Source organism: Necator americanus, chromosome X (assembly GCF_031761385.1).
Source record: "Necator americanus strain Aroian chromosome X, whole genome shotgun sequence".
Taxonomy (NCBI): Eukaryota; Metazoa; Nematoda; class Chromadorea; order Rhabditida; family Ancylostomatidae; genus Necator; species Necator americanus.
This window is the reverse complement of record NC_087376.1, coordinates 20,706,020-20,728,660: the sequence shown is the minus strand read 5'-3', so window position 1 is coordinate 20,728,660 and position 22,641 is coordinate 20,706,020. Positions and strand designations below refer to the sequence as shown.

Sequence of the window (22,641 nt, the reverse complement as noted above, 5' to 3'; positions counted from 1 at the left end):
GCTTGACTTTCTGCTTATTTGATAAACGTTCTACCACCGAACCACTGCATTCTTCTTGGGTATAAATCCCATATTACCGTGAGCCAATCTCACGCGCACAAACTCATCATCGGCGATGTAGTGAGTGTAGTGAGTGTGAATAGTCAGTGGTAGAAAAAATAAATGAACGAACAAGAGGTATTCTAAAAACACCACATATAACCTGAAAAAAACGATAAGAATAAAAAAAATCATTTTCTGGTAGATTGTGCTTGCAGTGGGTTGATTCAGCAAGGAATCAAACTTAAGTTCCTCGCAAATACAACTCCTAGCTAGCACATGTCAGAAAGCAAAGACCAGAAAAGCAATCACAACATTGATCAGATGTTCAGGAGTAACTTACCTCAGTTGATAGGATTTAGAAGGTAGACTAGTGAATAGGAATGGCGAGACGATTGTAGAAACTAGCGCATGGATCCATTGGGGTCAGGTCGAATAGCCGCAAGTGCCTGCTAACACCATAGGCCTTCACGTCTGCGAAGGGCCGCAGATATGCCAGAGCTGGCAGCGAGCCAGCGTGACGCGACCGCCCGCGCAGCCGTTTAAGTAGATTTAGATGGCACCTCCTTCATCAGCGACTCTAATAGACAATGAGGGGCGAAACATGCCTCGCAGGGGCACGCTATCTCTGCTATTGCCTCCGTATGGAGTATCGATCGTTTACGTATATAGATAAATCGAACGACTGAACACGAGATACCAGAAACAGGAAATAATTGTACGTTTTACTTGCTTACAGCAAAAAAATCGGAATTTCACAAACTACTGCAGTATCTTACAAGGATTTAATAGTCTGTATAAATACAAATCTACATCCATATCTTCTATACAGTTTTTTAAATCACACCTCTACATCTTTCAAAAACCAGGTTCTCGGATCTAAACCTTTTAACTTTCATTTTGGAACGTTTTGAATTTTCAGCTAGGTATGTTTGCGTTTGCTGCAACATTTGCTTTACAAATACAAATTTTTAAAAGAAATGTAACTTTACAAATTTTCTACGTTTTTGATTTATTTTTAGCATTTTCATTTTCTACGTTTTCTTACACTTTCTACGTTGCTACGTTGTTGCCTTTTTTCTTTGAACCTTCTTAGAAGGCAACTCTATCACGTAATTGTAATACAAACATTGCTCATGACCTCAGTGATGTGGTGATGGATGGGCATGGCTTAGTGATAACAAGTAGCCCAAGATATGCCTGCTCTGGCCTACCGACAGTCTCTTCCGCAGGCACTTATCCGGCTGCAGGTAATCGGCTGCGGGTACCTAACGATACGCACCCAGGATTAGGATGACGTTCTGTACTTTCAGCGCAAGTACGCTTGCATAAGCGACCATTCGAAGTCTGATGATGCAATCCCACGGAGATTAAGTACGACGTCACCGGATTGACCAAGTCGAGACGACACCAACTACTGAACGCATGTGATGAAACTGGCCTTGGAAACATGTGGAAATAGAGGAGTCGGTTTCCGCTATGAGGAAGAAGTCGATAGTTCTTATGTGGACGTAAAGAAGTTCTTGGAAAAGGACCACACATTCTTCTTGGTATTGGTAGTCATTTAAACGCCAAAATTTGCCCCAGAAGTACGCCTGCAGAACTTCACATCGGGATCCACGGCCTACAATTGAAGGAGCGGGGGAGAGAATTTCCGAGTATATCATGTCAACAAAAACCATTTATGGAAACTGGAAGATTTATGGAGACAATTTCAAAATCTTTCTTCTCTACGCTGGACGTGGGAATCATCCAGCAGAGGGCACCATGACAAAATACACCATATCATCGTCAGTAAAAGGTTTTGCCCGACGGATTTTGCTGTTGTATCAGACTTCTACATGGGAGGGAAGAAAACATCAAAGAGAAAAGAGTAGCAGTGTCAGGCTGAAGCTGCAGAGAAGAGAACGAGCATGCCCCCATGCTAAGCCAGTCAAGGCTTCACCAATCGCAAGACGAAGATCAGTGCTCTCAAGAAACAAAATGAAAGAATCATCGCATGGAGAACAGGAACAGAAAAGGATCATTCACGACTTCTACTACGATCTCTTCGACAGCCGTGTCCACTTGCCTCCGCACCATCTGAGGTAAGACGAAAATGTCGTTCCAGAGGTTATCCGGTCCGAAATGCGGCATGTTATTAGTCGGCAAACAACCGTACGCCACAGGTCTCGACAAAATGAGATCTGAACATCTGATGAATCTCCTGCTAGTATCAACACCTGGGCTCTTTATACTTATCGAAATGCAGGGTTCCTAAGCAGTGGAAGACCAGCGAACCTGTGTTTTTGTACATGAAGAGGGATCTTCATGAGGTCGGCAACTATTGCAAAATTCGCTTACTACTGATCAACTATAAGCTCTTTACGAGAATGATCCTTAACAATATTGAAAAAGTGTCAGATTAAGGACATTCATGCTGGTGAGGAAAGGATTCAACACGATTGATCACATTCACACTGCAGTACAAGGTGCCTCTATGTCTTACCTTGGTCGACTTAAGAAAGGCCTTTGACTCAGTTGAGATGGAGGCGGTCACGGAAGTGTTGGACGATTAAGGCGTCCCTACTCGGTACATAAAGGTACGTCGAGAATTGTACAATTCTCGATATACTTTTATGTACCGAGTAGGGACGCATAAAGTATTCACGACCACTCAACGCACTGCGGAGGTTAGAATGGGAGGACATGGGTGAAGGTTGATTTTCGGCAGCTACACCATCTTCGCTTTTCTGATAATATTTGGCATCAACCAAGCTGAACAAATGCTGGCGGAATTTGGTGTCTTTTCGACTCGGTCAGTCCGATGACGTGGTACTTAATCTCCATGAGATTGCACCATCAGATCTTCGAATGGCCGCTTATGTAAGCGTACATGCGCTGAAAGTACGACCCCGTATAGGCGTTACCCGCCTGAAACCCGTACCACCCAAGATTCGTGGGTGATGCCTTTAAGTAACTCCATTGAGCCTCAGGTCTTTTTAACCAGACTATAAATCCTCAGTTTTCGTCACATTTCGCAAACTCCAATATGTAGATATTTAGTGAAACCGCAAGAAAAAAAAACAGAACAGGTCGCAAAGTGATGAAGTTGATCTTTGCTGGAAGATATCGTCTAAGTGCTACGCATATTCGCGATCGGCATTGTCGGTTACCCCATAGTGGTCAAGTTCCGTTCAAGCTTTCTACAGTTTTTTTTTGGAAAATATATCTTTGTTTCTCTCTAATCCTGGCGTGTTTATTTATCAATTACATTTGATTGACTTTATGTTGTATTCTGAAACTTTCTCTTACAGAAGCCCATCATTTTGTTCTTCGTAGTAACAATGGACTATTCGTAATTCCAACTACACCTCTTCGCTTATGGTAATGTTGGAAGTGTAAAGCTCCAAACGAAGGCTCTTTTAGCAGGTGTGGCTATAAAATACTCTTTTTACAAAGGTGTGCAACTCATGTCATGCACGTTATCGTCACGTTAACTACAAACTACGGAACTTAAAGGATTGCTGAAGATGCGATTGTTCAAGTTCAAAATGACCTGCTGTTTTGAAGAAGAAGAAAGGGGTTCTTACGAAGGGGAGATCTGAGCATTTTAGTGTATCTTCAAGTGGTTCCACTTATTTTAGTGACTAGCCTGAACGTCCGGCTACAGTCGGACTTCAGACTTCACTTTTTTTAATGTTCGCTCCGCTCGCCTTTACCGATCAATAAGAAATAACAGTAGCGACATTTTGTAAAATTAGAATTGCTTTTTCTATCAACGCTCTTTAATTTTTTTAACCAAAAATTTAAGCATGGATGTAAGATTTTATGGTTTTTCCCTAAGCGCGTCAGTACTACATTTCAAGAACAATCAAACTTGATTTTACATCTATGTTTCTCTCAAATCTCCACAATTTGGAAATATTATCTGAAGTATCAATTTCCTCCGTTCTCAACTATCACCAAAGAATGATGCGCTAGCATGAAATGACGTGGATATCACTATCGTAGTGATAAAAATAAAGTTCTACGTCAGATCGCGTAAACTGTTGACTACTATGTATTGTATTTAAACAGCCGTTCGCACGTGTGTTTCCTTCTTTTGAAAAAGGATGTTAACAGCGTTAGGGAGACATGCTGGGAAATAGATATGCGAAGGAACCATACAAACCCATTCTACCTCCTTGGGGCTCTCGGGCACCAATCCGACGCAGTAGAACCCGTCTCTCCCCACTTTATAGCTTTCTGGCACGGGCGCACCATTCCGCCCCTGTAAGACCCGTCCCACCCCATTTTACAGCTATCTGGTTCCGAGGGACGAATTCGAGGCCATAGGACCCGTCTCACCCAATTTTGCCGCTTTGACCCAGCGCACCAAACCGGCGCTATGGTATCCGTCTCCCTCTGTTTTTGGAAATTCTTCACTGAGACACACACATACACAGACGCACACACGTGACAGAGTAAGCTCGTTATTATATAGCATGATCGTTTGCAAATTTCGAAGTATACGTTTACATAAAAGTTTATTTATCCTCACTAACATATAAGAGAAACTAATTTACCTTATGAAAGCCAACATACATGGTTATATAGGTTTGGACAATGGTGAAAAGGTAGAGGACTCGCCTATCAGGGGCATGACGATGGTTCGGCACCTCACCGGTGCCGAGTTTTTCATCATTTTGGAGTATTTTCGTGACACACAGACAAAAACACCCACACGGAACAAGCGCGTTATTATATAGCATGATTGCTGACCCGTAGGAGGTGAAGAAAAAACTGTAATGACATCACTGAAGTTAGTGGGAGATCCAACTTCTGAAATTCTATGTCTCCCGTTGTTTTGGATTTCTGAATCTATGGGTTGCGAAAAGAAAGACACGTACGAATGTTAGGAGGAATCCTAGAAATTATCCCTTTGGTCATTTTGTCTCTATTTCATTTCAAATTTCATCTCCAATATATTTATTGGCTCGCTGTTGAATGCAAAAGTCAAAAGGTGTCGAAATAGTCTATTTTATCTACTCGACACTCCATTTTAACCATTTGAAAACAGAAGTATTCATGTTAGTGTTAGTTACGATACTTAGATGGGCGAGGGAACGAAACGAGTAGAAGAGATGCTGGGACTTGCGCGCCCCAGCATCTCTTCCACTCGTTTCGTTCCCTCGCCATTGTCATCCAAGATGTTCTTAAGTTTCATGAGTGACGTTGACGAGGTCCTTGAGCCGTATCCAGCTGAGCTCTCAGGTGGTTTATCCGTAACATGTCACCCCATCTCGTTGGCCCTCTCCCTCGGGGGCGTTTAGCATCTCTAGGGATTCACTCTAGTCTCTAGATTATTTTAGTCCATCTACCGTCGATTGTTCTCATGTGACCGGCCCATCTATCTTGCCTTCGATATATATTCCGCTGGGTCGCAAAGACGGGATATTCCTCATAAGTCGGAGCTGCGAAGACCGGATTTGACTGACGTGAAGTGATCTGAGTTGACCGTGAAGCATCCTCAACGTTTGTCACCTGAAAGGATATCAGATTGCAGGGCAACAATATTTCGGATAGAATGGCCTTTACAATATTCTGACGGTATCGATACTATGAGGCGCTCCAGAAGACGAATAGAAATGAAAAAGGGACATGAATTCAGAGGACCTCAACAATACGACGACGAATCTATAGTCGCCATAGAACGTGCTGCATCGGAGTGACATATCGCGTTCTCACAACCAGTGAAGGCGAGCGCTGGCTCCTCTCCACAGAGCTGTTTTCTTCTTTTTTTCTCTCCCTTCTTTTCTTTCTTTTCTTTTCTCTCTATGGTTTTCCTTCGTACAACAGCTTGTGAGAGTCCTAGTTTTGCAAGTCTTTTTCTATTAGCTGTGTTGTTTGTCCTGCTCCTAGTTCGTTTCTGAGATTGTATACGGCCCATTTTGGGGTGCAATTGTGCACGATTAGCATCTTTCAAAGTTGTAATACTGAAGAAAAAACCTTTCGTTAGTGTCATGGTTTCTTCTGATGCAAGGGCATCCCCCTCAAAGACTTTATTTTGTAAGAATTGGAATTCCGCTCCACTTTTCGTGTCAGATGTGTATAGTTAGCAGGTTTCCAAGACGGATTTCGAAATATCACTATGCGTACGCCTGTGAAAAAAAAAGTAATAAAAAATACAGGACGCAATAAATCAAAAGCAAGAGATTTCTCAGCCAGATTTGCCGAACTCACTCGCTTGAGGACTCTGTATCCATTGAACAGTACGGCTATGGAATTAAGATTGGAGGGACAAACGTACCCTGACGTACCCTGATTTGTTCACGGCTGTAAACGTCAGTTGGTTTCAATCAATACAATACCTGTTTCGTATATTCATTTCATCTACAAATTTGCCGTCTACAGCAACGCACCATGTATGCGTATCGGCAACCCTTTCACTAACTGTCTGCCCTATGCACAAAGCTGGATTTCCACGTCGATCTCGATCCTCCATTTTAATTTCCACCACCATGATTAATCAACACTCAGACATTAGGAAGTGGTAGAACATATATTATAGTTGAACACTCGTTATCCTAACGTTGTACTCCCACTCTTACTTAGATATTTAGATGGCCCGTCTTCACTGGACGTGCGGGCCCCAGCATCTCTTCTACTCGTTTCGTTCCCTCGCCATTGCCATCCAAGATGTTCTCAAGTTTCGTGAGTGAGGTTGACGAGGTCCTTGAGCCGTATCCAGCTGAGCTCTCAGCTGGCCCATCCGTGTAGCGGACACGTCACCCCTTCTCGTTGGCGGTCTCCCTCAATGGCGTTTAGCATCTCTTGAGATCCACTCTAGCGATCTTCTGGTCCATCTATAGTCGATTGCTCTCATGATGTGACCGGCCCATCTATGTTTTGCTTTCGATACGTATTCCGCTGGATCGCAAAGACGGGACATTCCTCTTAAGCGAAGCAGCGAAGACCGGCTAGGTATTGTGTGCGCCGGTTAAACTTCAGAAGACATCTCTCAAGGGCTCTGTGGGTACTAAGTAGCTTCCTAGACGTGGCAGCAGTGTCTGCCCACGTCTCCGCTGTGTAACAGATCGCCGGAAGAACTGTCGAGTCAAACAGATGGGCACGAAGATCTTGGTCCGTCAGTTGGTCCGTAGCTTCCCTGACGGGTGCGAATGCTGCCCATGCTGCTCTCATTCTTCTATTCAGTTCTTCCTTCAAGTGGTTTCTCATGTTTATAGAACGTCTGAGATATGCGTATGACGAAGTTTCCACGATTTAGGAGCCTTATAGTTATACCCCTCCGTCCTCGCATTAGGCGTTCTTCATTAACTGTGTCTTCTTTCTGTTTATTCGCAGTCTTATTCTCTTCCCTGCTTCGTTCAATTCGTTGAGCATCGTTTCTGCTACATTGGTACTGCTTGGAAAGAGAACGATGTCGTCCGCCAAACGAAGGTTCGAGAGAAATCTTCCATCAACACGTATACCCCTTTCTTCCCAGGAACGTGATTTCATTATCGACCAGCGCTGACAGTATTGCGTTCGTTTCTACGCTGTCGAAGGCTTTCTCACAGTCGAAGAAAGTTAGGACAAGGTGCAGGCGGTATTCCCGGCAAACCTTTATGACCCTCGACACGGTCTGGATATGGTCCAAGCAGCTAAACCCTTCACGGAATCCAGCTTGTTCTTGAGGCTGGGCTTCATCCGCGTAATGGATATGCGCGTGAGGATGATCTTGGTGAAGAATTTTTATAACACGGTCAGCGAGCATATCGGACGATAGTTCAGAAGGTCCTCTCGGTCACCTTTCTTATGAATGAGAACGGTTCGCGAGGTCTTCCACTGATCTGGGATCCTTTCTTTCCGAAGGTAGGATGTCATGTGCACTGCGAAGATTACTTGAAGTGGATGGCCACCAGCCCGAAGAAAGTCTGTTGACATAAAAGTCCGGGGGCTGTGCCAGGTTTCATGCTCTTGATAGCGACTCGTACTTCGAGACTCCGAGGTGGAACTTCACCAGTGGGGATGATCGAGCGTGACACAGGATTTGATGCACGGAAAAGGTTCGAGTACAACCTCTCCGTAATGATTTCCATCTCACGACGGGAAAACGTGCAAGTCCCGTCTTCGCTCAGTAAGACTGCTAGCGGAATAGTATATTCGCAGCTGCACTTCTTTAGACCCGTTTTTCTTTCCGCTGCGTCCAGAATCTTCTTCTGCCCTGCATTTCGAAAGATCCTCCTGCAACGCTTTTCTGCAGCTAGTGTTTGATACTAACCGCTCAACGTGCGATGCATTCGGATGGAGCCTCAGAGTACTTCTTCGAGGCACGCTCAGCAGAGGCTCGTAATCCTCTGAGCAGCATCTCGTAGTCGACGTTTGGGTCCTCTTTGATGCACCAGTCAACTTGGGACAAGGGATCCTCGAGTACGCAGTCGTTATAGACGACTTCTTTTCTTCTTCGTTGCCGATAGCAGATGTTCCTTCCCATCATGTAGCTGAGTCATATTTTCGCACGAAGGAGACGGTGATCAGAACCACTGCAAAAGGATGGTACTACCGAGATGTCAAGTAGACACCACCTCCGGTTGGTGAGTATGTGGTCGATCTCCGCACAAGCCGCGCCACTGGGCGATTCCCATGTCCACCGACGACGATCTTATTTCATGAAAATAGAATTCCCATGAAAGAGGCGAGCGGCGGACAACGGCCCGGCGAGACGATTGCCATTTTCATTAAGCTCCCCTAGTCCAAATCTTCCAATCCTGTAACCCTCTTCTGTGGCCTTCCCTAGTTTTGCGTTGAAGTCTCCGACAACGAATTTGTAGGACTTCTCGTTGCGGATTACTTCCTCCAACTCCCCGTAAAACGCGTCCAATTGGGAATCATCAACTGCTGATGTTGGTGAGTAGCAGTTGATGATACTGATGGGTTTTTGGCGCAGAGGACGGACGCGAAGAATAGCCGGACGAGGTGACAGGATCTCGTGAGAGTACACAAGATGAACGACAGATGGGTGCACAACAAAACCAGAACCGCCTACATTTCGTGAAGGAACCTTCTCTCCACGAATGATGAGTGTACCGTCATTCATCTGTGGTACGTCGCTCCTGCACTTGGTCTCCTGCAGAGCAATCACGTGAAATTTGATACGCTCTGCAGCTCCGAGAAGGGCATGCAGGTTAGCGTCTGTGGAAACTGTTCTCGCGTTGTAAGTACCCAGTCTCCATGGCGAGTCGTGCGTGTGTCGCCTTGGTCCGGAATCAAAGACGTCCTGAGCAACATGAGATTTGATCGCCTCTCACCGGTCGCCATACCGTCCGACGTCTGAGACGGCACGGTCCGGTGTGCAGGGTACTGAGACAGTGAATATGCTAGAGTGGCAAAAAGACTTTTACCCAAAATAAGCAGCCCTGCCACGGCGAGCTTAGCTTTCACCACAGGTCGTCGCTAACCTATATGGATCAGGGAGCCACCTTGCGAAATTTTGCCAAGACGGTGGTGAATCTTAGCAGTGGTTTACTCTTAGCTAGGCTTCCGATTCCGAGAAGTCGGAATGTCGGATGTGTCGAACTCTTTCTCAGCTTGGTAGACCTTGCCGGAGGATGGACCTCCGCTGTGCATCGCAGTTCGACGCCAGAGTCACCTCCACGCCACTATGAGGCGGTAAACTGTTGTGGAGGGAAGTATTCATAGAACTAAGAATAATCAAAACTCAATCTTATAGAGAAAAATGTTCTTTTTTTCAAGTAGTATGAAACATTTTGTCAATACTTTTAATTTCTACATGCACGTTCGAATCGAGAGAAAAACTGCTTGTGTCTCATTTTTCAACCCAATAATCTATATGATGTATGTAGTTAATATATTCTATGTATGTATTATGTAACACAGTTAACCCTACCTCGTATGTGGGAGGAGTGGATCAGGTGTAAAGCACCATACATTGGATATATATTATATTATATTATATTATATTATATTATATTATATTATATTATATTATATTATATTATATTATATTATATTATATTATATAACCAAATATTGGCACCGTGAGTGTGGATGAGCGTGGAATTGATAATAAGGGTATGAGGTATGATCAAGGTATAATCTGTGCGGCTGCATCAAAAACAGTACACCGCAAAACTAAAAGCGCTTATTACCACGAATAGATAGAAAACAGGGGTGTAGTTCATGAGTAAGGGCGCGATCACGCTCAATTGCCCTTAATTATCAAGAAAAATGGACCTCGCATACAATCCGTCTACGAGTCCTAGTGTCATGTATGCGAGAGAAGACATACTTTCCGCATCTGCGAGCAATCGACGCGATGTTGACGCTGTCCTTTTCGCCCACTGGTAGACACGGTGAGTACTCCTACTCTTGCGTACATTGCACGCTGTTAGATCCCTCATATGCGAGAGCAGGATACGTTAGTGGATCGGGTGCGCAAAGGTCGTTGCCCACGCCGTTTTTCTGAATATTTAGATGGATTAAACGTGATTGCGTTCGTACTTACGCTTAACTCAATCTATTCGTGGAGAGACCCCAACACTCTTAACTTCGTGATATACTGCCCTTTAATAGTAACACAGTAAGATTTTAAGCCAGGACAGATCAAATTATGAAGCCACGGATTTTTGCTACGCTTCTGCTAGTGAGATGGCGTCACGCAGTAGAAGCGAAACGTCTTGAGTTTTCCTGGCTCTTTTCATTGATTCTGTTACACTGGATTTTCCAAATCAGAATCAAGGTTTTCAAAGCAGTGTTCACCTCCTGTCGTTATTCTGAATAAGTTCTCTTTGTAAATCAAACTGTAACAAAGACTACGAGGTTTATGCGTGACTGGAATTCAGGCAATGAATACGAACCTTGCTGTTGGATTGTTCTGCTATTCCAGAGTGTTCTGCGCAATTTTTGGAGAGGATCGTTCTCTTCTAGAACACTTTGTAATATTCCAGCTTCGTGTAGTGTTAGGAAACCGAAGCGCCATTGTCACAGATTAGGCATAGTCAACTATGCGTATTTAGGGCTCTGCTTCACAGTATGGAAAGATGCGTTAGTTGAATTGTCATTTTTATGACTACCGCAATACAAGCCCGCGAACAACATCAGTACCACATTCTAAGTTGACATCGTAGATCTGCTAGTTTTGACCAGTCGAGCTAAGCTGAGCTTGCGCGCGAAACGCGACTGCTGAACATAGACGATCAAACCGCCCCAAATTTTCGTTTCTGCACATGAAAGAAGAAAACTATTAAGATATGGTTGCCATTTAATCCAAGAAACACAATGTTTTTGTTATTACGCACACAGTCGAGTCAAGACAACATTAAGCAGTTGCATTTGTGGCTGCGATCGAAGCGGTGCGATGAAGCATAGCGGTTAGGATCGAAGGAGGACCATTACTAGCACCGATCATAACTGCAGTTCGCGATGGCACCACTTCGATCCCAGCCGCTAGCTCTACCACTTTTAGCTCAGCCGCTTGCTTAACTGCACGTGCTTCATGTCGTTTTGACCCGACTATAGCTAAACAAACTTGAACAACATTGTTTGACCGCTGTTCTCTCCAGGCCTCGAACAACTCAGATATCGTTCATGGTGACCTCGAAATAACTGGAATGGCGCCATGTTGTGCGAATTCTACACGTTCGAAAGTTTGTCCTCTGAAGTCGAAGCATAGGAGTATTTTGACGTTTAGGGAGTACATATACTAAGGATTTGACTAAAACAATCTTTTTTTGCACACTACTACCCGCGCCTAAAGCATCGCAGCCAGCCTCCTGACACCCGGTCCTTGCGTTTTTCTCTTGTTTATCTTCCAAAATGGTGGCAGGTGTGTTTGTCATAGGTTCATCCAACACGGCGAGTATAGCGCAGTCGGTAAGAGTTTCCGCTGCAACTGCGCGATCGATGGTTCGAAACCGCCCTAGTGCCACCCAAGGTTTTCATCCTTCCGAGGTCGATAAATTGGTACAAAAACTGTCTGGGAAGTAAAAACACTGACTTGATCATCGGCTGGCCCTCGCCATTGATCAAGGCTGGCCTTCCCTGTATAGACCAAGACGCGTTTCGAAATCTTCAATGATTACGAATAGCATTGAAACGCGTTGGAGCATCCTAGGTGGGTTGATAGGCCAGAGACTTTATCCTTTTTATCCTTTCATCTTCCAAAGTGGTATAAAGCCGCACGTACACTTACTCGGGTGAAATGTAGTTGGGGGGGGGGGGGGGACTCAGTGGCGTCCTTATTTCTTGAAGTAAATAATCAAATCAGTCGGGGTCCTAAGGCCTAAACATTATTCTTACTAAGAGAAAAAAGTTAGTTGGAGCGTCGGGAAATAAGGACGCCACTGAGTGCCCTCCCCAACTACTTTTTTCCACACTTGCTCATGTAGTAGTCAGATGCTTCCCATCTAAGGTGCTTGTTTTTTTTTTTATCTATTTGTGTTTATAGCGTTATGTTCATAACATTTTAGGTGCAACAAATAAGTCAGAAAAGGAAAACAAAGACTTTCTAACACTTTCATGCGACTTCCCAATTCAGTGTCGAGCCAGCAAAATACGAAGGAATACAGTTTTGGTTGGTTCTATAAAATCACTGTACCGGTAAAGATGCTACCATATTACTTGAACTGTTTTGTAACAAGAAATCTGACATCACATTATGAATTTTAACTGAGATGATAGATGTTAAATTTTCGTTTCCTGACAGTGGTTCCATAAAGCTACAATCAGGTCAAAACGACCTTTTAGTGGTGCGATTGCGTAGGAATTACGCTCAGGGTGGACCCCTCGTTGGCGTAACCGTGTTGCGGAACTGATCAATGGTCCCACTGCGCCATTTCGAGTGTTACCTCATACGCAGTTGCACCACAGGTCAGGTCATTTTGAACTGACTATCTTACGTTTTTTTTTTTAGATTTTGTGCGAGGTTACATGACGTTGCATACAATTAAATAAATCTCTTAATTTCAATAAGTCCGTCAAGTTCTCGATAGGTTAGCTTTAAGTCTGTGAATAGTTTATTGGGATATAGTCGGGTCAAAACGACATGAAGCACGGTGCATTTGCGTACGCGATCGAAATGGGACGGTGGAAGCAGCAGTTGGGACTAAGGTGGGACCACCGTAAACTGCAGTGATGGATGGTTCTATCAAGGGGTCCAGTATGCTCCTAATCGCTACGCTCCACCGTACCGCCTCGAGAGAAGGCGCGTACGGAATTGCACCGTGCTTCATGTCGTTTTGACCCTACTATACGATTGCTAGTGAATAGCTTATGCAAAAGGTTTTGACCTGATTGTGAGAAAGGGTTATGCAGAAAGTGCACGGGGCGCATGGTTTTTGCGCTCTATGGACCTTTTTGTGCATTCGCCATTACAGTACCAGTGCTGTTCGATCCTATCGCGTCAGATTATACAATACAGTTTACTCGCACCACAATTTATGGTGTCTCCTTCTGCGAACTGAGGCTCTTAATTTCAAAACCTTTTAGACACTAGAGCTATGGCGCATGATTAAAAGACATGAGATGTTCGATGAAGTTGATCCAAAAAAGAAGGCTCTATCTGAGGACTACGTTGGTGTACCTCATTGCTGGCGCTGCGCAACTCTGCAACTTCAGTCGCCTTACTGATATCGTCGCACTTCACGTAAAATCATTAGAACGAACAAGAGCTCTGGAAGTGAAACATATATAGGCATACATTTATGTTTTCTTACGTTTTGTTCGGTGAGCAGGAGGCGGCGTAGGTATCCTCAAGCTATCGTCCGGTTTTGGTTTTCCCCGCTCATTACTTCTCTGTCTATTTGGTTATGTATGTCATATATATCCCTCATCTACTAGCATCATTGTCATGAGTAATTCACCATTCATTTGATGGTTCTATTATTGCGTTTTCAGATGCCAGTACTGAACAGCTCAACATCGCCATCTCAGTTCTTTACTTTTCCCTTTCGGAGAAAAAAACAGTGGTTAGTTAAGTCCAGCATTTCGTCGATACTTCGAAAACATCAACTATTATGCTCAGAAAATCTTAGTTCACTTTTAGAAGGAAGCTATTCATCAATTTGTTTGAGCTGTAGCCAAGATCGTTATTGATCTTTCTTTATTAACTAACAGCTAACGTTTTCGCGTTGTCGCCTTTGTCAGAGCCTGGAAAAATCAAAGCCAACAGTGACATCCTCTCATGTGCTTCATCATCCTGCAGCATTACCTTATTCGCTGAATCTGTTAAGACCACCGCGTACACCAGCTACGAATCACAAGGGCTTTTTATAAGGAACTGACGGTCCGATGCGTAAATCGAAACCCTCAGCGATGCTCATATGTGGCCAGTTCGTTAGTGACGCATTCATCCTTTCTATTCATTTTTGGATTTTTGGCAGTTATCCAAAACGCCTCTGGCGTTGTGCGTGCTATGATCTCGGACTCGAAGGATAGTATCTTTACTTCTATCCCTATTTCGGAATTTTGATGACTTATTCTGCGGTGCGCTCCGGGTGGAATGAAAATGTTTAGCGTCCGGTTTCCCCTGTATAGTCGCCACCACACGACCTGCTTTTGATAAGACACACCAGCCCTGCTATTTTCTTCCATTTGGGCAAATCACGCAGCTGGGAGTTGTGCAGACTCGGTTATACGCATGATTACCCAGCTGACACATGAGGTTTTAGACACACACATGAGGTTGGTATCTGTATTACCCTCACGTCATTTTGTATGCCCGTTTTGTGTAGACACCTCCGTACCGCTGTTCATTTTATCAGATATGTAAGGTAAACAGAACCGGATCTTCTATGGGCCGTTCACGACGTTGGGTCTTTGGGAGAGAAGTCATGCCTATTGAGTAACACAGTCTTCATTGGAGTACCTGTTGGATATAACCACTTTCTGAGCCAGGTTTACAAAACATGTTATTTTTCCTGGATGCTCGATGCAACGCTTGTCACCGACCTGCGCATGTTACCTATAATTTTTTATTTTGCTGGAACGCGCTAACAGATAGTGGGGTGAGACGTTTTTGCCGCTGAGTTTGCGAGACTATTTAGTCTTCCATATCCCATTCCGCAACAAATGTGTGCACACATGAAAGTCAACCAGCTGGCTACTGATTTTTCCCTTGTGAACGTAATGCGCTGGCAATACTGGTTGAAAAGATTGAAGCATGTATCCGATTCCGCCTGTGTCGGGCAAACAACGCAGCAACCAGTACAGGCTTTTTGACTTTCTACATGAAGACAGTGGCAAGCGTGGGTGCCAACCTTTGTCCCATAACCAGGTCTCTGAGTTCTCGGTAGTATTGTCCCGATCATCGACAAAATAGGGCAATTTAGACCCTCGTTTATTAACGTCATAATCTGGATAGTGCTCAATCCGTATAGATTTAATGAAGCCTGATGAGTTCTTGAACACCCCGCATCGCAACATCATGTGAAACGTTCGTATATAGCGACCAACGACAAATAACTCTATGGCACATTCACATTAGAACGCGGTACACGAAATTGTTTGAGAAAGTCGTTGGAACTACTGAGGTGGGCGGGACGTATCTGAGATGCTGATTCTGGGCTATCTTGAACAGAAAATTGCACCTCTGGGGCCCCCAATACCACTCATAATAGATCTCACTTCAAAGTCACGTGGATTATTTGAAGCGAGACCATTTTCTGAGAGTTTATGAAAAGATGTAGGACCGGACGTACAGGTAAGTTATTCATAGGAGTGTAATAAAGTTTTTCGGTAGCTCTGCTGTTCCCGCTGTTTCAACCCATTCCTCATTCAGGCGGCGATATCGCTCTCCAAATTGTTTAGCGGATCGTGGTACATATAAAGTGTCATCTTTAAGATGTTGCGCCTTATTGTCACTATGTCTAGTTCACGTGACAAGACAACAAATTCTCTTCCCTTATCACTAACGGAGACCTTGATCTTCCCAGCTTTACAAAGATTGAGGAAAAAAGAGGAAAGACGCAGACTTCGCCGTTGGACAACAGAAAGGTTGAAATCTGCGTAATTTTTTTTTCGAAAAAACTCTCCTAAGCAGAGCACACTGATGTCGCAAGCACTCTGAACTTGCAGCCTATTGTGAGATTAGGGTCTGCTGGTTTTTACATCGTGGGAAAGTTATGTAGGGTAAGGATACTTGTTGAGCGACTCTGTTTTCCTGTCTTCTCTCCTCTCCTTTTGCTCTCAGTCACAACCTATCATGAACGTCCATGATCTTGCGTTATACACTGGTCTGATTGATTGAGCAGGCCCGAGATCTAAGGCGGAAAGCACAGAGTGCATCGCTAATCACAGAAACACGAAATGAGCACTTCGTTGTTGACAGCATTGGTACCATTGTGATCTGAATACATAGAGGTCGTAATAACAGGATCGTTAACCTTCTTTTGGTGTTGCCGATGGTCTATCAATCTTCTGAATTTTTCCTGTAGTCCAGATTCAGCACTAGAGCGAATACAATCACAAATGGATTTTGACTCACTCACTTCTCCAAATGCTTCCCGACACAAAACGTTCACAACATTCTCCTTTATACATATACTTTTTTAGCAACGAAAACATATGATCCTGTCTTGTCTTTAATGCCATGCGCAGGAGTCGTTCGATTTCTGGCATCTGTCGGCTTTCCAAAGAGATACCTCTTATCTTGTAAAGTCGCTTGATCGGTATGAAATTCGGACTGACTTGATGTTGTTAACAGCGGTAGAGAAAGAGGATGGTTTGTCTTTCCGAGATGACCTTTTGTCTCAACGAAAGAACTCCTACCAGGCGAAAGCAGTTTGCTGGTACATCTCTTAGGAGTGCCCATGCTGTCCTTGAATCTTGGAATGTTGTATACGTTGCTTTTGATCCATTTGATCCAGCTGTAGCCAAGATTGGTATTGATCTTTATTAATAGCAAACGTTACGGCGTTTATTGCCTTCGCCAGAACCTGGGAAATCAAAGCTATCTCCAATTTATCCTCTCAAGCGCCTCATCACCCTACAGAAAGCATTCAAACGATAGGCAATTTCAAAGGACAACACATCGGCCAGGGCTTACCTCATTTGCTGAATTTGGTAACGTGCCAAACGACCACGTACCGCAACGATGAATCACAAGCGTTTTGTAGCCTTTCTCACAAAGTTGTTATATTCAATGGGTACTCGACTGGAGACTGTGTTATTCAATAGGCACGACTTCCCTCGCGAAGATCCAACGTTGTGGATGACTAAGAAAAAATTCTGTTCTGCCTCCCTTACATATCTCATGATATGAGCGGAGCGGTATGGAGCTGCCTACGCAATGCAAATGTACAAAATGACGTGAGGGTTGTAGAGATACCACCAACGAACCTTGAATGTCAGCCGGTACGTAATCGTGCGTATGACCGACTCTGTACAATTCACAGCTACGTGTTTTGCCCACCAGGAAAAAAGAGCGATTGCATGGTATCAGAAGTGGTGTATCATATTACGTGCAGTTCATATGGTGACGATTATATTGAGACGGTGCACCCTTTTGTTTATTCGGCTCATCGAGATGGGCTAGCGAAATCCAATATTTCAATCCCACTCGGAACGCACCGTACAGTACGTCATGAAAACTCCGAAATTGAGATACATGTTACGATACTTACCTTCAAGTCCAAGATCACAGCGCTCAGAGCACTATAGGCATTTTGGGTAACTGCCAAGACTTGAAAAATGAACAGAAAGGATGAGTACATTGCGATCACAAACGAACTAGCTCTTTATCAATATCTGTATGGGTTTTGATCTACGAGGCCCCATAAAAACCCTTCTGATTTATAGTTGTGGTACGTGGTGGTCTGTTATAGATTGAAGGTTGAAGAATGAGATAAGCACTAGCCGATGTGTTATCCTTTGAGTTTGTTTATCGTTCGAGTACATTCTGTAGGGTGATGAGGCACTTAAGAGGATAAATCAGTGATGACTTTGATTTTTCCAGACTCTGACGAAAGCGATAACGTTGAGGCTGTTAGTTAATAAAGAAAAATCGTTACTAGTGTTGGCTACAGCTTAAAGGCATCACCCCACGAATCTGATGTGGTGCGGATTTCAGGTGGAATATTCGTATACGGGATCGTAGGTTAAGGAGAGGGGTTGATTCTGTCCATTTCTTTCTAATTGCCGTATAAAACGGCCCAGAAGATACGGCTTCGAGCCTTCCGGCGCGCTATTTTCTACAACGAGTTCGATTGGAGCGCGCCAGCCGTGTGCACACACTGCGTGTTCCGGGCCGTTTTTTTACGCCAACCAGCAAGAAATGGACGGAATCACCCACCTCTCCATAATCTACGATCCCGTATACGAATACTCCACCTGGAATCCGTACCACCTCAGATTCGTGGGGTGATGCCTTTAAGGAAGGCAAATGAAAGCTACGCATCCAACATGCCAAGATTCAAAGGCAGTCGATGATGGGGACTTATTACTTTTAAAAGTTTGTACCTACGACAAAGGCTGAAGATTGCAATTGCGCGTGAAATTTATTATCTGAAACTAAACTGCTCCTTTTTGGATCCGAGGTGTCCCCTGAAACAGTGAACATGACAATCCACGATTGGAGTGGGTTTTTTCATCGCAAGGATTTTCGCAAGAGTGAGCAGACTTTTTATCGCTTTATAACAAACCAATAATATAGGCTATAGTCGGGCAAGAACGACCTCAAGCTCCGAGTACGCATGGTAGAGCGTAGCTTTTGAAATCAGCACCATTATCTTCCATGTATTTTGTTGGGAAACAGAAAGAGAATAGGTGGTATCCACTAAAAGTAAGTTTTTTTCTATCCTGTTGCGATTTCCTGACATTTTTAGATGACACTGTAATAGCAGCTTTGATAGGAACTTTGAATTCTTCCCCGTAGTAGATAGAGTTCGCGATGTATTTTGCGAGTATCAAACCAGAAATGAGAGAAATCGTTTATATATCCAGGAATCGGAGGAGTCAGGAGCACCTAAAGGCCTCAGTTTACTCGACGAGGGAACTAACTTCTTACTATACACGTAGAGCGGATTAGTGGTAAAATGCTCGACGAGGCAACTCTACATCCATGCTAGTGGTTAAATCCACTTTCCACATCTCATGGGTGTGAGGCGTTACCTCGTAGGATAAACTGAGGCCATATGTTGCTTGTGGTCTCTTTGATTCCTGCATTTTTAGAGCGTTGTTTCGCGTTTCTGCCATTTTTGAAAATCCTACGTGGTAACGTGAAAAATCCAAGGGAACATTCGAGACTGTTTTTAAGTAGCTATTTGTAAGAGCTATGATTGAAAGCTTGAGCTCACCACATATGTAAATTACGACTTCGTCATCAAGAATTGATGTATAAGAAAAGGATGAAAAATTTTCTTTCGGAATAAAGTGTCTTAGGAATATTTTCTCTATTTTCCCTTGTCCTTTTTTTTTGAAAAAAAAAATGAACCAGCTAGCAGCAGAATTTCGCTTCAAAGCTTGGCAAAAAGGACAGAAAGGCGACACACGAATATGTCGAAATGAGGGACTGACGGCCTTTTTTGAGACGGAAAGGGAAATCTGTTTGGATCACTTAGATATGGGCGATTACAAAAGCATTATGTGGTTTGTTTTTCTTCTGTAGTAAATCGATCTCAACTACCTTCTTCCTCCGTGTGTGTCAAGAAAGAACATGCGGAAATGGCTTATCCATCTGGCTTCGCGAGCACGAATAGCATAAATGGGCTGTTTTCTGCGCACGGGTTGGCAGTGCTGCCTAGAGTACAAGATAATGTTGCCAATACCTGGCATCTTGCTGTCGTGCCGGGCGTCATATTAATGTTAAATCGACTAGATGTTTTCTCTTGATGTGAAGTGTACCAATACGCATGGTTGAATAGCCACACCTGATTTAAACTGCAGCAACGACCCTTAAATCTTCTAACATTATAGAGAACAGATATTTGGTTGACTGTTCTAAAGAAAAAAAAGTTCTTGACAAAGATTATGCAGGATTTCCCGAGCTTGCACCAGTTATACAGTTGTAGGATATCTGTCTTTCAGCTACACAATTAATCCTCCTGATCTCTGCTACGATGTTATTTATTTGGGAAATGTGCTTACAATAATGGCAGGAGGTGAACATTGTTTTGAAAAGCCTCTTGCTCTGATTTGGAAGGCCTACTGCAGTAGAGCTGATGCCGATCTCAGTATGGGCCTTGAGGTTAATCTCTCACGTTGTTGTAATGCGAATGCATCAATCTTGTCAGAGAACGTCTTTAGATCACTCGGTCGGGATTGAAGGCTAAAACGAAAGAGCAAGGACTCACTGAGTACTGGGCTAACCGTATTACATCATCAGGCGCGCTACCGCACTATCCAAAAATATTTTGCTGGATATACAGACATGATGGAAAAAGGTGTGCCTAAGTTTCTTATGCCATAGTTCTTACTTTTAACCGATGTATTATGTGAATGACAGCAGACTAAAACCGGATCTCCGTTGTCATGCAGTTCTCTGCAAAAGATCCTCTGATGCTGTTACGATTCACAACAAACTACAGGAGTTTCTACATGCTGCTCTTCAGGTAAATATCCGTAGAAAAAAATGTTAACAGCTGACAGTTGCGAACCATGTCGGTGTTTATGCCTGCTTCTAACACATGTACAGGTTAATTTATTATTATTATTATTATTATTATTATTATTATTATTATTATTATTATTATTATTATTATTTATTATTATTATTATTATTATTATTATTATTATTATTATTATTATTATTATTATTATTATTATTATTATTATTATTATTATTATTATTATTATTATTATTATTATTATTATTATTATTATTATTATTATTATTATTATTATTATTATTATTATTATTATTATTATTATTATTATTATTATTATTATTATTATTATTATTATTATTATTATTATTATTATTATTATTATTATTATTATTATTATTATTATTATTATTATTATTATTATTATTATTATTATTATTATTATTATTATTTATTATTATTATTATTATTATTATTATTATTATTATTATTATTATTATTATTATTATTATTATTATTATTATTATTATTATTATTATTATTTATTATTATTTATTATTATTATTATTATTATTATTATTATTATTATTATTATTATTATTATTAATTATTATTGTTATTATTATTATTATTATTATTATTATTCATAAACATATGTGACATTACATATTTATATTTATGTATGTTCTCTTATTTTTGAGTTTATTCAAGGCCTGAATGTGAGAAAAAGTATTATTATCCATGTATTTAGCTCAGGGTCACGTTGTCCGCGGAGTTCCATTGGCGCCATCGCCATGAATCTGACGTGATATGGATTGTTTATGGAAAGCTTCTAGGCGGGGTCGTAGGTTGCAGAAAACCATGTGGTTTAGCTCACCTCTCCGTGATCATCGTAAGAACCGGCGTGGGAATCGCTTTATTCCCTACGAAGTGCATTAGAACGTGCCTCTATGTACACATTCCGTTCCCCTCAGCAGTCCATTCATTAGTTTAGCTTGAATAGGCTGTTGAGGAGACCTTATTAATCCTCGAAGACTCACTCGTTGATGCCACGCGTGATGGTGGAGCGTTGCAATGCAAGCCGTCGCAAGAAACGGCGCAAGAAACGCATATGAGATCATCCCATGATCAGTGTCAGCAATTACACCATCTACTGCATCTATTCCGATGAAAGGAAAGTAGGAGGCTGCGCAATAGCTGTGAGGAATGACCACAACATCTTGATGGAGAAGTTTGGATCAAGGTCTTCACGATACGTTCTTGAACGGCTGCAGGATCGCAGAAGACTCAAACTCTGTATCGTGCGTGCTCATGCACCTACGGAAACCGCTGAGTACTACAACAAGGATGCATTTCATAATGAATTCAATACGTTGATGTCCAACATACCAAGCCAGCAGGCTGTCATTGTCAGAATTGATGCCCACGAGCAAGCATAGGAGAACAGATGTCGGAAGACCTTTGCAAGTTCTATCCCACAAAGGAAACATCGGATAAAGGAAGTCGTCTGACAGACCTTTGTGAGCAGACGAAACTCATCATTGCATCCATGTTTAATAGAAATCATCGACGTCATCAGCTTATTGGCAACTTCAGCTCGATTATATTCTTATAAAGAAAATGCCTTTGTGAGGTATCCGAAAATCTAGAGCTGTCTGGGATATTGCATTCGATTATGACCACCGCCCGGTTCTTCTCTGCTTTATGGTACGGTTCCAGAAGAGGAGTCGTGAAGTTCAAGATCAACCGAGACTCGACATGGCAGATTTGAAAGCCGATGAATGCAGAAAGAAGTTCCGCAAACGGGTGTCGATCAGTACTGGATTACGGACCGAGAAGGAAGTGGATGATGTGAAGCATGGTAAACACGACAAATATTGGATTACGAGCTGAGAAGGGAGTGGGTGAAATATCATAACCAAGACAAAATATTACGTAGTATTAAATAGTTACATCACCTTGATCACCTTGACTCGCGTTGATCTTCGAACTGGTCGAGTGGGCGCCAGTAATTCTTCCGTTTGTCCCGATCGCGTGCCAGAGTCGCCCAGTGGTTCCTCCTTTCGCGTGAGATACGAAG

The 22,641-nt window shown here is 42.7% G+C and overlaps 6 protein-coding genes across 8 annotated transcripts; 4 read left to right on the top strand and 2 right to left on the bottom strand.

The window, feature by feature from the left end:
- Window positions 1-1,195: 1,195 nt before the first annotated feature.
- RB195_024454 (uncharacterized protein) lies at window positions 1,196-22,454 on the top strand (the record flags this gene model as incomplete). Of its 3 annotated transcripts, none has more annotated exons than XM_064212233.1 (8): window positions 1,196-1,289; window positions 3,336-3,376; window positions 3,426-3,450; window positions 12,492-12,595; window positions 13,918-13,988; window positions 20,044-20,203; window positions 20,263-20,399; window positions 20,465-20,594. In XM_064212233.1, 8 exons carry the CDS (start codon window positions 1,196-1,198, stop codon window positions 20,592-20,594), a joined length of 762 nt encoding a protein of 253 aa, XP_064068116.1. The 3 variants fall into 3 exon arrangements, with proteins under 3 accessions (XP_064068116.1, XP_064068117.1, XP_064068112.1); XM_064212234.1 differs by having other exon boundaries at window positions 20,462-20,594; XM_064212232.1 differs by lacking the exons at window positions 1,196-1,289; window positions 3,336-3,376; window positions 3,426-3,450; window positions 12,492-12,595 and adding exons at window positions 9,466-9,672; window positions 13,510-13,593; window positions 22,281-22,454 and having other exon boundaries at window positions 20,465-20,567.
- Window positions 8,288-8,500, bottom strand: RB195_024458 (uncharacterized protein; the record flags this gene model as incomplete). Its single annotated transcript, XM_064212238.1, has 1 exon — window positions 8,288-8,500. The coding sequence occupies one exon, from the start codon at window positions 8,498-8,500 to the stop codon at window positions 8,288-8,290; it is 213 nt and encodes a 70-aa protein (XP_064068119.1).
- On the bottom strand, window positions 8,666-9,100 carry RB195_024457 (uncharacterized protein; the record flags this gene model as incomplete). Its single annotated transcript, XM_064212237.1, has 1 exon — window positions 8,666-9,100. One exon carries the CDS (start codon window positions 9,098-9,100, stop codon window positions 8,666-8,668), a length of 435 nt encoding a protein of 144 aa, XP_064068118.1.
- RB195_024456 (uncharacterized protein) lies at window positions 20,643-21,221 on the top strand (the record flags this gene model as incomplete). Its single annotated transcript, XM_064212236.1, has 1 exon — window positions 20,643-21,221. The coding sequence occupies one exon, from the start codon at window positions 20,643-20,645 to the stop codon at window positions 21,219-21,221; it is 579 nt and encodes a 192-aa protein (XP_064068115.1).
- Window positions 21,686-22,000, top strand: RB195_024455 (uncharacterized protein; the record flags this gene model as incomplete). Its single annotated transcript, XM_064212235.1, has 1 exon — window positions 21,686-22,000. The coding sequence occupies one exon, from the start codon at window positions 21,686-21,688 to the stop codon at window positions 21,998-22,000; it is 315 nt and encodes a 104-aa protein (XP_064068114.1).
- Window positions 22,009-22,454, top strand: RB195_024453 (uncharacterized protein; the record flags this gene model as incomplete). Its single annotated transcript, XM_064212231.1, has 2 exons — window positions 22,009-22,081; window positions 22,195-22,454. 2 exons carry the CDS (start codon window positions 22,009-22,011, stop codon window positions 22,452-22,454), a joined length of 333 nt encoding a protein of 110 aa, XP_064068113.1.
- Window positions 22,455-22,641: the final 187 nt, after the last annotated feature.